Here is a 13,655-nt window from a genome sequence, read left to right on the forward strand (position 1 = left end):
GTAAGGGTGGGTACTTATATGGATGGGTATGGGGTATGGGTATTATTACATATTGACGGGTAAGGGTGGGGACTGAGTATGGATGGGTATTGGGAGGGGTATGGGTATAGATAAATATTGATAGGTAAGGGCGAGTATTGGGCAGGGATGGTGTGAGAGGGAGTATGGGTATAGATAAATATTGACGGGTAAGGGCGGGTATTGAGTATGGATGGGTATTGGGAGGGGTATGGGTATAGATAAATATTAACGGGTAAGAGCGGGTATTGGATATGGATGGGTGTGGGGGAGTATGGGTTTAGATAAATATTGATGGGTAAGGGCAGGTATTGATATGGATAGGTATGGGGGAGTACGGGTATAGATAGGATGGATATAATGTTGGGTATGAGGGGGGGTATAGGTATAGATAAATATTGACAGGTAAGGGCGGATATAGGGTATGGATGTATATGGGGATAAACAGGCAGGTATGAATATGGGTATGTCCGTGTATGAATATGGTTGGCTCTGAATGGGGATGGGGATGGGCATGTCTGGGTACAGAATGGGATGTGAATGGTTGGTTATGTTTGGGGAGGAGTATGGATATGGCTGGGTATGGGTATGGTTGGCTAAGGATGCAGATATGGCTGGTATGGATTTGGTGTGGTAATGGATGGAAACGGTTAGGTTGGGATATAGTTGGGTATGGGTGGGGGGTTGGGATACGGTTGATATAGACGGTTATGGTGGGGATGGGTATATTTGGGAATGGATGGGAACGGGACGGGTAGGGATGGTCGAGTATGAGGATGATGATGATGATGATGATGATCTCTATGATGTTATCTCTAGCACCAGTTGTGAGTATCTGGCTGCATATAAAGTGCCTCCTACACAACCCTGACCCACTCTGTTCACTTCACATGTACAACTCCAGGCTTTCTAGGCCCTGAACCACGCGCGGTGCGGAAATTTCGATCATGCTTTTGCGCGACAACAGCGTAAAGAGGGGTATTTTACACCACGATTACCACTCCATAAAAACGTCACCAGCTCATGCCTCCAGCAGGCCGGGAGAAACCGCACAACTAAGCGATTTACACATCATTGTACACACACACACACACACACACACACACACACACACACACACACACACACACACACACAAAATAGGCGAGCATGTGGAGAATGTTTCTCGTTCAGTGGTTTCTCCCTGAGGGCCAGAGCACGTCACTGGAGCCGACCTGAACGTTACGGGAATGCTTCAGGAACGTTTCTAGGAGCCGTTTTTTTCCTCTTTGGAAGCTCAGGGAGAACGTCACCCACAGCAACGTTAGCACACCGTTGGGCGAACGTTTGGGGAAGGTTTGGTGCTGCTTTTCTAGGAGGAGGAGGCTGAGGGGGCGAAAGCAGAGGAACGGGCCAGCAGGCAGCGGCTGCTTTCTGTGTAAAAATGGACAAGGCCACTATCACACCACCTTATAAGGCAGTGTTTCTACTCGCAGAGAGAGAGAGAGAGAGAGAGAGAGAGAGAGAGAGAGAGAGAGAGATGGGTGGGAATAAGCACTGGAAAAATAGGAGGAAGCAATTATTAGAATTATTTAAGTGGCTTTGGATTCTCTCTCTCTCTCTCTCTCTCTCTCTCTGCTGGTTAAAAATGGACGCAGCCACTAAAAGAAAGAAGGCTTTACAGCCGCGGTCTACTCACTTCCATGATTCTCCTCTATCTGTACTTGTTGTGATGAACGTACTCTGAACTGGCAGAGAGAGGAAAAAAATGATGTTGGTCTTTTATAAGTAGTTCGGTTTAAGCTAGGTGGGACTAAATTTGGCCCCAAAAAACAAAATCAGATTTAGCAATATAGCCATAAACTTAGCAAAGCCATAAAAGGCCTAGACTCCAAAGACCGTCCTATGAAAACTCCTTATTGGAAGCCTATTGGTCACACAAACGGAACAGCCTGACCAGGCTGCGTGGTGACGTCACACGGAAAGGTCCCACCTCTTGCAACAGAGAACGTGCACAAGCAGTGGCCACGCCCACCGAGTGGCAAAAAGACCAGCTGAGTGGTAGTGTTGGCGTTAGCGTTCAGTGCTAATGCCGCTAACCCAAAAAACGGGAAAGTACTGTTGCGTGATTGGCTGTTCCTCCTTCACAAGCCCGCGTCCTTCTTTACCCCTCTGGAGCCTGTAAGGGAATGTTCTCGACTGCTGCATAGCTTCTTAAATTCGCCCGTAAAGGCACATGAATGTCAGGTATTAGCGTACAGAACAGTCTCAGATCACTGTGAGAGGAGGAATCTGACCCGAAACCTGAAAAGCTGAGAAATTCTTCATATTTCCTGTGAAAGCGTCCCTTTACTGACGTGGCCGAATTGTTTCAGTGCTTGTATCGGGTTCACCCGAGTCTCAGCTTCGCTAAAGCGAAAGTGTGAATTATACAGTGTATAACCTTTGAGAGACAGAAGACGGGTGCGCTCTGACAATCTCAGAAGGTAAATAAAGGAGTTTAGGTTCTGCAGTGTGGAGCTATTTTACAGTGGAACTTGAAAACAGACCATAATATCTGGCCCTTTATAAAACTCTCACTGAAACGCTCTGACCGTTTTACCAGCGGGAGAACCGCACAACCGCTCACTCGCCTTTCTCTGTTCTTAAACCAGCACTAAAGAGCCCATTCAGAACAGAGTGAAGGCTAACGCTAATGCTAACACACACACATGCTATAGAAACCTCAATCACACACACAGCACATTTACCCACTATAAACCAGCTATTACACACCGGCCATTGCTCACAATAACAATAACACAGTACCATATCGTCCACCCTGGCTTCATTCCAGAGTGATCGGATGTGTAATGTAATGGTTTGTAATGGAGACGCTGCACCGATCACTTATCCATCGATCTGACCATCAATCTGTCCATTCATCCATCCTGCGCAGGTCCTTTAATGGATTAAAAAGCGAGGCTGCCAAATCCCCGCACAGGCTCGACTGGAGCACTTTGGCTTGTTCGGAGTTCAGGGCTCAGGGCTCGTCTGTCAAAGCTGAAAGAGTCCTCAGGGCTCACCGGTCGATGGTGCATCCAGGCCTGGACATTTAAGCAAACATCACCGTAATCAAAAAGCATTGCGCCGATATAAATAATGCATGCGCAACACTGTCAATACAGTGATTGATTCCGTTCCTCATCCCATTATTAACCTCCTGAACTTTCAATAACTGCAGATTACACATCCGTTCAGCTCAGCTCAACTGAAGTCCTCCAACTTTGCCAGCGTTCAGCCAAATAATCAGCAAACACCACAACCCCCATCATCCACCAACTCATCAGGAGTAAAAACCCAGTCACTTCAGAGTGGAGGTGTACAGAGCCTAAGCCCCGCCCCGCTCAGCTCACTTTACACTGATTGGCTGCACTCAGTAGCTTCCAAAAAGATGACGCAGTTTTAACAGGCCTAGATCAATAAACCTGAAACTCACCCTACAGCAGTTTAGCTCCGCCCATCCTTCCCGTTTACATTAGTATATACACATTACTGAGGTTTTAGGCCCTAATCCCATTACCATGAACCCCCGTCTCTCAGCAGTGAGAGAGTTTTACTGTAGAAGCTCCAGATCTGATCAGAACAGATAAAGCAGCTGAACATGAATCCAGTAAAAAGAGAAACAAGAGCTTCTCAATCTGAAGAAAGAAAGTAGTGAGATCTTCTCGGTGAGCTAGTCTGAAGAACAGAGCTCGGTTCCTCCAGGGTTCTCCTGGATGCCCCCCAGTCCAGCCAGCACAGCGTGGAGGATGTGTTCAATCAACTCCATCAGCAGCAGCAGCAGCTCACCTGATTTACCATCATTAAGCCCTGATTTACCACCAAACCAGGTGTTGATAGGAGGAGAACTCTAAATAATACTAGACTCCATGAGAGAGGAGAACTTTGGAGATGTTCTAATGATGAACACAGTGATGGAGAACCACCTCCACTTTCATATATTTATTTATTTTGAACATGATGAATTGGGCTTTTCTGACCAGAGACCAGAACTATCGAGATAACTATCCTCCAGCAGGCACTGCAGCCTGTGAACACACACCTGCACACACCCCAGCAGACCAAACCGAAAACACAAGGTGACATTTAACACACCCGCGCCATCCTTAGCTTTACACGCGTTCCCATACTGCATCTGCTGGCCTTCAGCTGGAGAGCACAGGTGCTGTTCCTGCCGCCATCCATCATTAATGACCCTACAATCGCCGCCTTCACCTCCACAGCACCACCCAGTCTGAACAGAGCCCAGTTTAATTAGTCTGAGACTTTAATTAATCTAATTTAATGATGCTGCAACTGTTCTTAGGATTATCCTCCAGTAAACACACACACACACACACACACACACACACACACACACACACAGGCAGACAGACAGACACATTGATTCTGTGAGGATTACAGTAATCCACAGTGGCTACAGCAGGCAAACCGTTCAAATACGGCCTCCAGAGGGAACTCGGTTAAACGGCAGTCTGTGTTACTGTGTCTAAACGGCTTAATTTTTATTTTATATATATATATATATTAACAACACAATAGTGAGGCACAACGATATCGATATTAAAAATTCGATTTTTAAATGTTTTTATTTCTTTCTTTTTTTTTTATTTATTATCAGATCTATTTTCACCGCCAATCACCCAACCCACGTGTTGGGTCCTGGGGGCGGACTTGTGTTAAAAAAAGCCCTGAATTTCAATGCCGTTTGATAAAGTGCTATATGAATAAAGTCTGATTGATCGACTGATTGAGTGACTGGTGTGGTATGGTGGGCTTGCACAGCCAGGGAATGGAACCCTGGCCTTCCAGGGAGGCAGACACCATTATTAGCCACTACTGCATTAACTGAGTTATATGTCCCCTGACCGCACCCCTGACCCTCAGAAGAGCAGATGGTCATGTATAAAAAGCCCCAGCAGCACGTGCTAGCACACAGAAACCACATAAGCCAAACTAAAACAGTGTGAAAATGTAGGCCTGCAGTTAGCACTATGGTAATCGGTGGGGTATTAGCCTCCACCGCCCGTCAGCTCCAGTATAAAACCGAAGAAGCAAAGGTTAAACACGCCTCGACCGATCGATTACATCTGAGGTTTGGCCAAATGGATCCATTAAGCCACAGCTCACAATGCAGCGGAGCGCACTGCGGCTGGGCTCGAATCCCGGATGTGCCAAAGGGCCAGGAGTCCAAGCACTTGGCGACTCTCCCAGGACGAAGGAACTGGGCATCAGGACACTTCGGCTCATCCGCAAAGTGAAGCAGTGTTCAGCCTGCAGACTGGTCAGCACTTTGGAGAAGATGCAGTAGCCGTCACTGAAGAAACCTGTTCAACCCTCGCCCTCCCAGACTGAAGCTGGTGTTGTGACCCATCCTGTCCCCCCCGGACACATCCTATCCCCTCTGACGTCACCTTACAGAAGGACCACTTAGGACCCAAAACATTAGCCAGACGATGTAGCTAACATGCAGCAGAGCTAGTCCACCCCCTTGACTGGATAAGCTGTCATGCCAGTCGAGCTGATCCCCCCTCGATTGCATTAGCTTGCATGCTACTGGTTAGCCATCCGAGTTGTGGTGTTTACAGTGCGTTTTATCTAGTGGTAGTTTTTTTTTTTTAAATCGCTTTATTATGGCGTCTTTTTGCCAAAACAAGGAGTCAAAAAGTGCGAGCCGGCTGCTGAACAGAACTCTTAACCATCAACTTTACCTCCCCCTGCCTCTGATTGGTCCTGATCACCAATGTCTTTGTTTTAGGTGGTCCTGGGACGGGTCCTAATCATTGCTTTGTTTCTTGTGAGACCTGCCCTTAACTGCGACAACTACAAGGCTAACGTACAAGCTAATGCTAGCTAACTCACAGAAGCCGTAGTTCATCTGTTAGCACCGTGCATGCACTCCAGGGAGGCCATTTTTAAAGATGTAGTGCCAAATGCAGCCTTTTTTTGCTGGTCCAGAAGTTTCCTGACTCACTGTATGTAGTGAATATTCGATCATTTTAACTTATATTTAATAACTTAATAATAGATCATAGTTAATTCATGTCTTATTGTAATAAGGGAGATATATGTATCTATAGTTGATGGTATCTTCTCTCGTTAATATAATTCATACTTCTTTTTTATACTTTTATACCACCCTTATTACTGTATTATATTGCAGTGCGGCTACTGGCTGCTAAATTTTCTTCGGGATCAATAAAGTATCGATCTATATCTATTTATATATTATGGGATATTGTTTAAGGAAAAACTGATTTAGCTTTGTAATTAATTTTTCCTGCTTCGAATGACAGGCGAAAAATATTTACATTATTTAATCAAATTATCAGGAAAATGTTACAAAAAACTTCTTTGTTCTTAGTTCTCAAACACATAAAACAACATGAACTACATATAATAGCTGGTAGCTACTACTGAAGATCTGAATCATTGATTTGTCGTTTTAATGGATAATCAAGAGACAGCAGCTCTAACTGTAATATTTTGATATATGGATTATTTTGCTGACTGGTGTGGCGATGATGTTCTGTCATGCTGCAGCACTGCAGTAAAAGTGGCATTACGCTCCTAGTGTCTACGTTTAGGGTGAAGGGGGAGGTTCACTCCACTATCGCATCATAACATCAGATAAGCCTCTGAGCGGAGAGGACGAACGGCTGGAGAAAGCGCAAACAACAGCATTAGTGTGGGTGCAGACGTCCTTAGCTTTAGCCAGCTGTCTTCAGGGCTGACGGGTCCTGACGGAGGCCTGGAGGCCCCGGTCTGGAGTTCCCGGAGATTGGAGCTGTAAGATGTTGTACGGGTGTTTGGCCACCCTCTTCGTTCCAAGCACAAAAGCCATGAGTATTCCCAGAACGAAGAACACACACACACACACACACACACACACACACACACCTCAAGGGAAGATGGGAGCAGAGCAAGGGAACAGAGATAAGAAGCCATCAACATTCCAGCAGCAGCGTGACTGCCCGTTATCTCAGCTAGTCCAGTTAAGGCTTCTAGACCAACAACACCTCAGCACGGGAAGAACCCTGTTAGAACCACAGGCCATGAAACCATTCAGCTACTTTAAGCTGCACTCATTGCTGACACAGATGTGCAAATGCGCACACACACACACACACACACACACACACACACACACACACAGACACACAGACACACACACACAGAGCTTATCTACTCCCTGTAGAGAAGAAGAACTGCCAAAAGAATAGGACTCTCTGGAGCAGATCAGCATCATGAACCTATTGGCACCATGCTGCCTATTAATGCCAGGCGTGGGCTAGAGGGGTATAAAGCCCTCCAGCATTGAGGAGCTGTGGAGCAGTGGAGGAACTGTGTTCTCTTGAATGATGGTGGTGGTGGAGCTCCATCCAGTACTTTCAGATGGGATGAGTTGGGGAGCTGAGGATGATGCAACATCAAAGGAATGCTCTTGTTGCTGAACGCAATCAAATCCTCACAGCAATGCTCCTCCAAAACCTTGTTAAAAGCCTTCTTCCCTGGACAGTAGAGATAGTTACTCAAACACCCTTGATTTCAAAACAAGCATGAAATGAGCAGGTGTCCCAATACTTTTGTCCATGCAGTGTATATATCCATCCTGCAGATTTCTATAGACTTATAAGGCCACTTCACCGAGCTCTGGAGGTGAGCGCTTCTTATTTTGAGCCTTCTTAGCCTTAACAGCTGTTGAGGGAAGTGGTTTGCCACAGTTTGGTCTCGGCCGTTGTTTGGGGAACACCCCATCTCTGCATTATCTGCAGCACAGTCTCTCCAGAAATGACAGACAGGCTGGTTACTCATCAACTCCCTCCTGAGCGTAACCTTTGCCCCAAGGCAAGCCGGCCTCGAGGTCGCCTACCGTCTTCCTGGGTCGCCTCCCCTTTAGAGCGCAGCGTGGCATGCAGTTATCTACAAACATGGACAAAAGTCGGGCCTCATCACTGCAGGCCATGTTCTAGATAACAAGAGTTATGCAGTGGTACAGAAAACACACATAATGAAGAGTACTAAAGATTACTGAACATGGTCTCGGAGGAGAGTGTGTGGCCATTCGGGCATGCAGTTAGCACAATGCTAATTCGTGTACATAAGCTTCCTTTACTTGCATTTCTAGTTAGCTACATTAGCTATGATTTGCACGTCTGGGCCGCTACAGGCCTCCACCGGAGCTTCCCCTGGCTTCGCCATGTAACTTTAAACACAATACCAGCAACAGCTGGAATGATAATAATGATAATACTGAAGTAATAGAGCATCTGTGCAGCAGAATCTGTGCCAGCTTCAGCGGTTCTGCATCGGAACCGGAATCGGATCCGAACTGAAGGAGACGTGGATCAGCCCACCACTAGCGTAGTAGTCTAGTTTCTACAAAGTACTACTTTGAATATAATCCACCAAACCTTTTAAAGGCTCATTTGTCCAAGTCCTTAAACCGTTTACTGAACAATCCTCTTTAAACGGCACTTAGGAAAGTGATTTACAGCCCCGTAACACAACAAGTGCTTTGAAAGGGACGCACTTGAAGCTCACATCTGTAGGTAGGTGCACCTCCTTCCTTCCTGTGCTTACTCTGGATTTGAGCTGTGCTTTGATTTGCCGCCACTTTTAAGACGGGGAGGTCCCACTGCAGACTGAGAGGAAGCCGAATTGAAGGGGCAGTAATACAGTACTGGTGTGAGTAGCTATTACTTCTGTAATTCTGTATTTATTAGAGGTGAAGTACCTCGTGGACCAGGCTCAACTACACACCTACCCATGTGAATAGCTACTCCACTACCAGCTACCTACTTATCTACTCCACTACAAACACGCCCAAATATCCAGCTGCCTACCGAACCAACACCTAACTACCCACCTGCCTGACTACCCAAATACATCCCCAGACAACTACTCAACTAACACCACACAATATATGTCCAAATATTTGTGGACACCCCTGCTACTGAATGCATTCGGCTACTTTAACTTGCGCCCATGTCTGACACGCATACATGCACACAGGTTGTCTAGTCCCTGTAAGGAAGAAGTACTGCCAATAGAATAGGACTCTCTGGAGCAGATAAACATAATAACCCTATCGACCCCATGCTGCCTAATAATGCCAGGTGTGGGCTAGAGGGGTATAAAGCCCCCCAGCTTTGAGCTGTGGAGCAGTGGAACACAGTTAAGAATGAGGTGGGGTGGTGATCAGCCAACATCCTGACGCAATCAAATCCTGGACAGTAGAGACCGTTATTCCAATTAAAGCAGGATCAAATACTCTTGATTTCAGAAGAAACAATGATGAATGAGCAGGTGTCCCGAATATTTCTGTCCACACAGTGAACAACCTATTCACCTGTAGAGGTGAGCACTGGACTAACCTGTAAAACACTCCTAACACCACAACTGTGTGCTCAACGTGTGAAGCCATAGTGGCTACGGTCAGTGCCAGCCTTCACCTCCATTAGGAGGTTTCTGAGGAATTAAATAAGGCCATATGCAAATATTTGTTCTACGAGTTTAAACACGTCACGTCCTCTACAGACACTTCTGTACATTTTCAGACAAAAAATTGAGTGTTTATTCACTGGATCAAAGATATTAGGGGTAGCATGCTCTAATAATCGCAGACGGACGGCAGAGTTACGTTTGTTTCCTGAGAAAAGCAGAAAATCAATAGAAACTTTAAACAGCCTGTTCAGTAAAAGCTGCTCACAGAATGCTGACAGACTTTATCAGCCTTAGAGTGCACAGACATGGAGTTGCACTGGTGATGGAAGTAGCTATTAGTAATTAATGAGGCTTCTGTAATTGTATATTATTATATATATTATTATATTATTATATACAATATGTGAAGCAAGTATCCAACTACGTACCTAACTACATACCTACTCCACTACTCCACTACATACCTGTCCAAGTATCCAACTAAGTACCTAACTACTTCACTACAAACCTGCCCAAGCATTCAACTACATACCTTCTCAGCTTCCAGTTATATATATATATATATATATATATATATATATATATATATATATATATATATATATATATATATATATATATATTCCAGTCCTATATACCCACCCAACTACCAAACTACCTCCTTAAGTATCCAGCTACTTACCAAACCAACTACTCAACTACCTACATCACTCGCTGCAGCTGAAAGGATCACATGCTCTGGTTTGTTGCCACAGAAATAAACAAAGAGATACATACAAACATCCCACTCAGGCCCTCTCTCAGACAGACAGACAGACAGACAGACAGACAGACAGACACCCAGGGCTCTCAGAGTGAGTGAGACCTGTTAGTCTAATGTTCTGCAAACAAGCGCATTATAGTGGCTAACTGTCAGTAGCTTCAGCTGGAGTTAACGACCAGCTGAAGAAGTGTAAATGAGTGTGTGTGTGTGTGTGTGGTGTAGGCACAAGAGAGTGTGTATGTGTGTGTGTGTGTGACGGCTCGAAATCTGTAACAGGAGTAATGAATTATTATAAATCTGTGTTGAACACATATATGCACGCGCACACACACGCGCGCACACACACACACACACACACACACAGCTGTGAGTTAGTCAGATTGCTTCATACATCCGTGCCACAATTCCAAGAAAAGGAAAATGACACGAAAATCTTCAAATTTTCACAAACACACACACACACACACACACACACACACACACACACACACACACACACACACAGCTCTCACTGATATCTCCTGGCCTGAGTTAAAGCAGAAACAGACTACAGCTATAAATGGCTCAGAGAGAGAGAGAGAGAGAGAGAGAGAGAGAGAGAGAGAGAGAGAGAGAGAGAGACAGAGAGGGAGAGAGAGAGAGAGAGAGAGAGAGAGAGAGAGAGAGACAGAGAGAGAGAGAGAGAGAGAGACAGACAGAGAGAGAGAGAGAGAGAGAGAGAGAGAGAGAGAGAGACAGAGAGGGAGAAAGATTAGATGAGAAAATCATATATATATATATATATATATAGAGCAAAAGTGAGCGAGAGAGAGAGAGAGAGTGAGAGCGAGCGAGTGAGAGAGAGAGCTTCACTCCCACACATTGTTGCCCATATTTCGTCTCCTCTGCTCATCTCTTCATCGACAGTCTCGCTCTCCTCCTCTTCGGGAAACAAAACACACATCCTTCAACTGTGGAGGACCGCACGCGTGTTAGATCACCTCTCCAACACAGTAACAGTAACACAAACACACACACACACACACACACACACACACACACACACACAAACACACAAACACACACACACACACACACACCCCTAGGCAGAACATCAACACTTCCTAAGAAGTGCAGCTGTGTTTGAAGGAGGCTTGTGGATCAGAGCCGTCGCCATTAATTAATAAAGTCCTGATCAACAATCTGCAGAGACTCGCCGTCAGTCTGCAGCCTGAAGAGGCCAATTCTGAACTCTGCTGTCTGTCACTGTAAAGAACCACCGCTAACGCCAACGCGTCGCTTTGGGCCGATACTTCTGTGTGTTAAGATCCCTCAGAATCCCTGACAACCTCCGACACACTACATGATGTGCTGCAGATCACATATCCGGCCATTAAAGGGCTCCGGAGTGCAGAACTGTGTTCATCTTCACAGGAACTTCCAGCAGAACCAAAACAGAGCTGGAAAACGGGCCAATTCCAAAACCCCAAAACTGTGACATCACAGTCTTGACTCCTCATATTTACATCACAACATTAACATAAACCCCGCCCACTACAGAAAGCCTTTCAAGGCTGAACGCAACACCTACTGCGGGAGGTTATAGCAGCCAGGCTAACAAGGCTAAAAGCTAGCAAACAGTCTATCGGTTTAGGGCAATACAACAATATTTAATCATATATTTGATCAAAGACCCTTACGTACCCCCCCCCCACACACACACACACAATCTCACACGATGCCCCGACACCCGTGACTAGCAGTCAAGCCGCTCATTTTTAACTGCTGTGTCCCCGGCTCCAACGCACCAGCCTGCAGACGCCAGCGGTGGCCAAGTAGTAGCCTAGGCTGCCGATGGCCAGCAGTGTGACCGGGATTCGAACCAGCAATACCCTGATTATAGTGCCTCAGTGCACTGGACCACCCGGGGTTCCACCCTGGAACGGCAGTAAATACTCTGCCTCTACTTAGGCCCCTTGAGCAGCCACTGGAGCCAGATCATCAGTGTTATTCTCTGGTCTTAATCTTCTGGCTGATCAGTGTATAAATGTAAACATGCTAACGATCCCAACAGTGGAGGAAAACACACACAGGCTCATTTACTGTTAATAAACCAAACTACTATCAGCTGTTTTCTTTCTGGAGCATATCTGAAGTACTGGACATGCTAGAGCCACGATAACCCAACAAGGCCTACCCTCAACCTTGACGTCCTCGTATCAGCAGGCTTCACTGGGTTTAACCATTCAGTTCTTTTCATTTCTGGGTCAAATTCACCAGTGAAACCTTTCCCTCTGCTCGGCCGCTCTCTCTCTCTCTCTCTCTCTCTCTCTCACACACATCAAACTCATATTTTCACAAACTTTTCCAAAACATTATGCAGTGGCTCTGTCCAAGCCCCCCAAAAGACACGGGCTAGCTCATGTGTATCCATATGCTTCACCTTAGGAAACCTCCCCTAACCTGCAGGAACATGCCAAAAAATACCAAACCAGCAGCGGCGGCGGCGGCGGCTTTGGGTCTCCACCACCGCACAAGCCACAGGCTGCAGGAAGCAGCAAATTACGAAATTTGTCATGTTGCAGGCCAACAATATGACTATATTTGGTGTGAGCAGGGGATGAAGTCACAGGTTGAGGAGGTTGCAGCCATTCAAATATGGCAAGAGGGCAGATCAGCGGGGAAGAAAGTGGACCTGTGGGCAGTTTTGGCTCACAGGAAGGTGAAAAAGAAAGAAAAGCAACCATAAACATAAACCTCCTGCACCACCACGCACGGCCAGCCCTTCTCCAAAACACCAGTGCAACTCATGGTGCACGGAGCTGCATGCAACTGGTTGACTGGGTGGCTGTTGTTGCTGTTGTTGTTGTTGTTGTTGTTGTTGTCGTCTCGGCTGCTGTTGCACAGTTGCATACTGCTCAGGCTCGTGCATTAAACATTAATGACCATAAACACTCACCAGCAAACTTTCCAAGTTGATGGCAGACCTGGGGTCCCTGATCATGGCCTGCAGCTTCTTCAGCCTGTTTTCCATCCTCCTTTCTGCTCCAGGAGACATCCTGCAATCCTCTCTGGCCAACGTCCAGCACTTTGCATTAAATAATATATAGTAGAGTGTTTGCTTACTCTCGGCTGCTGGGGCCTAGAGGTGCCGAGGAGCAGCAGCAGCAGCCTCCTCCTCCTCCTCCACCACCTCCACCTCCTCCTCCACCACCTCCACCTGCACCTCCTCCACCTCCTCCACCTCCTCCTCCTCCTCACCACCCTCCCTCCCAAAGTCTCTGGCACGATCCAGGGTCTTGAAAACGACCAAAAACTGAGCAATCTGAGCAATCCAGCACTGCAGAACTTAGTTGCAGGACTAAGAACTATGAAGGGTCAACTTCAGGCCCCATGTTTGGTAGCAGCTCGTTGGCCAAGGCTTCCA

General features: G+C 46.3%; 1 protein-coding gene across 2 annotated transcripts in view; it reads right to left on the reverse strand.

Annotated features, from left to right (window-relative positions):
• Positions 1-13,404, reverse strand: part of rock2a (rho-associated, coiled-coil containing protein kinase 2a) — a 46,094-nt gene extending 32,690 nt beyond the window's left edge. For both annotated transcript variants that reach the window (XM_072677296.1, XM_072677297.1), the window contains exon 1: positions 13,188-13,404. In XM_072677296.1, coding sequence (XP_072533397.1) covers positions 13,188-13,286 — 99 coding nt within the window. In that variant the 5' untranslated portion in view covers positions 13,287-13,404. The remainder of the gene's footprint in view (positions 1-13,187) is intronic.
• Positions 13,405-13,655: the final 251 nt, after the last annotated feature.

Source organism: Salminus brasiliensis, chromosome 4 (genome assembly GCF_030463535.1).
Source record: "Salminus brasiliensis chromosome 4, fSalBra1.hap2, whole genome shotgun sequence".
NCBI classification, from domain to species: domain Eukaryota; kingdom Metazoa; phylum Chordata; class Actinopteri; order Characiformes; family Bryconidae; genus Salminus; species Salminus brasiliensis.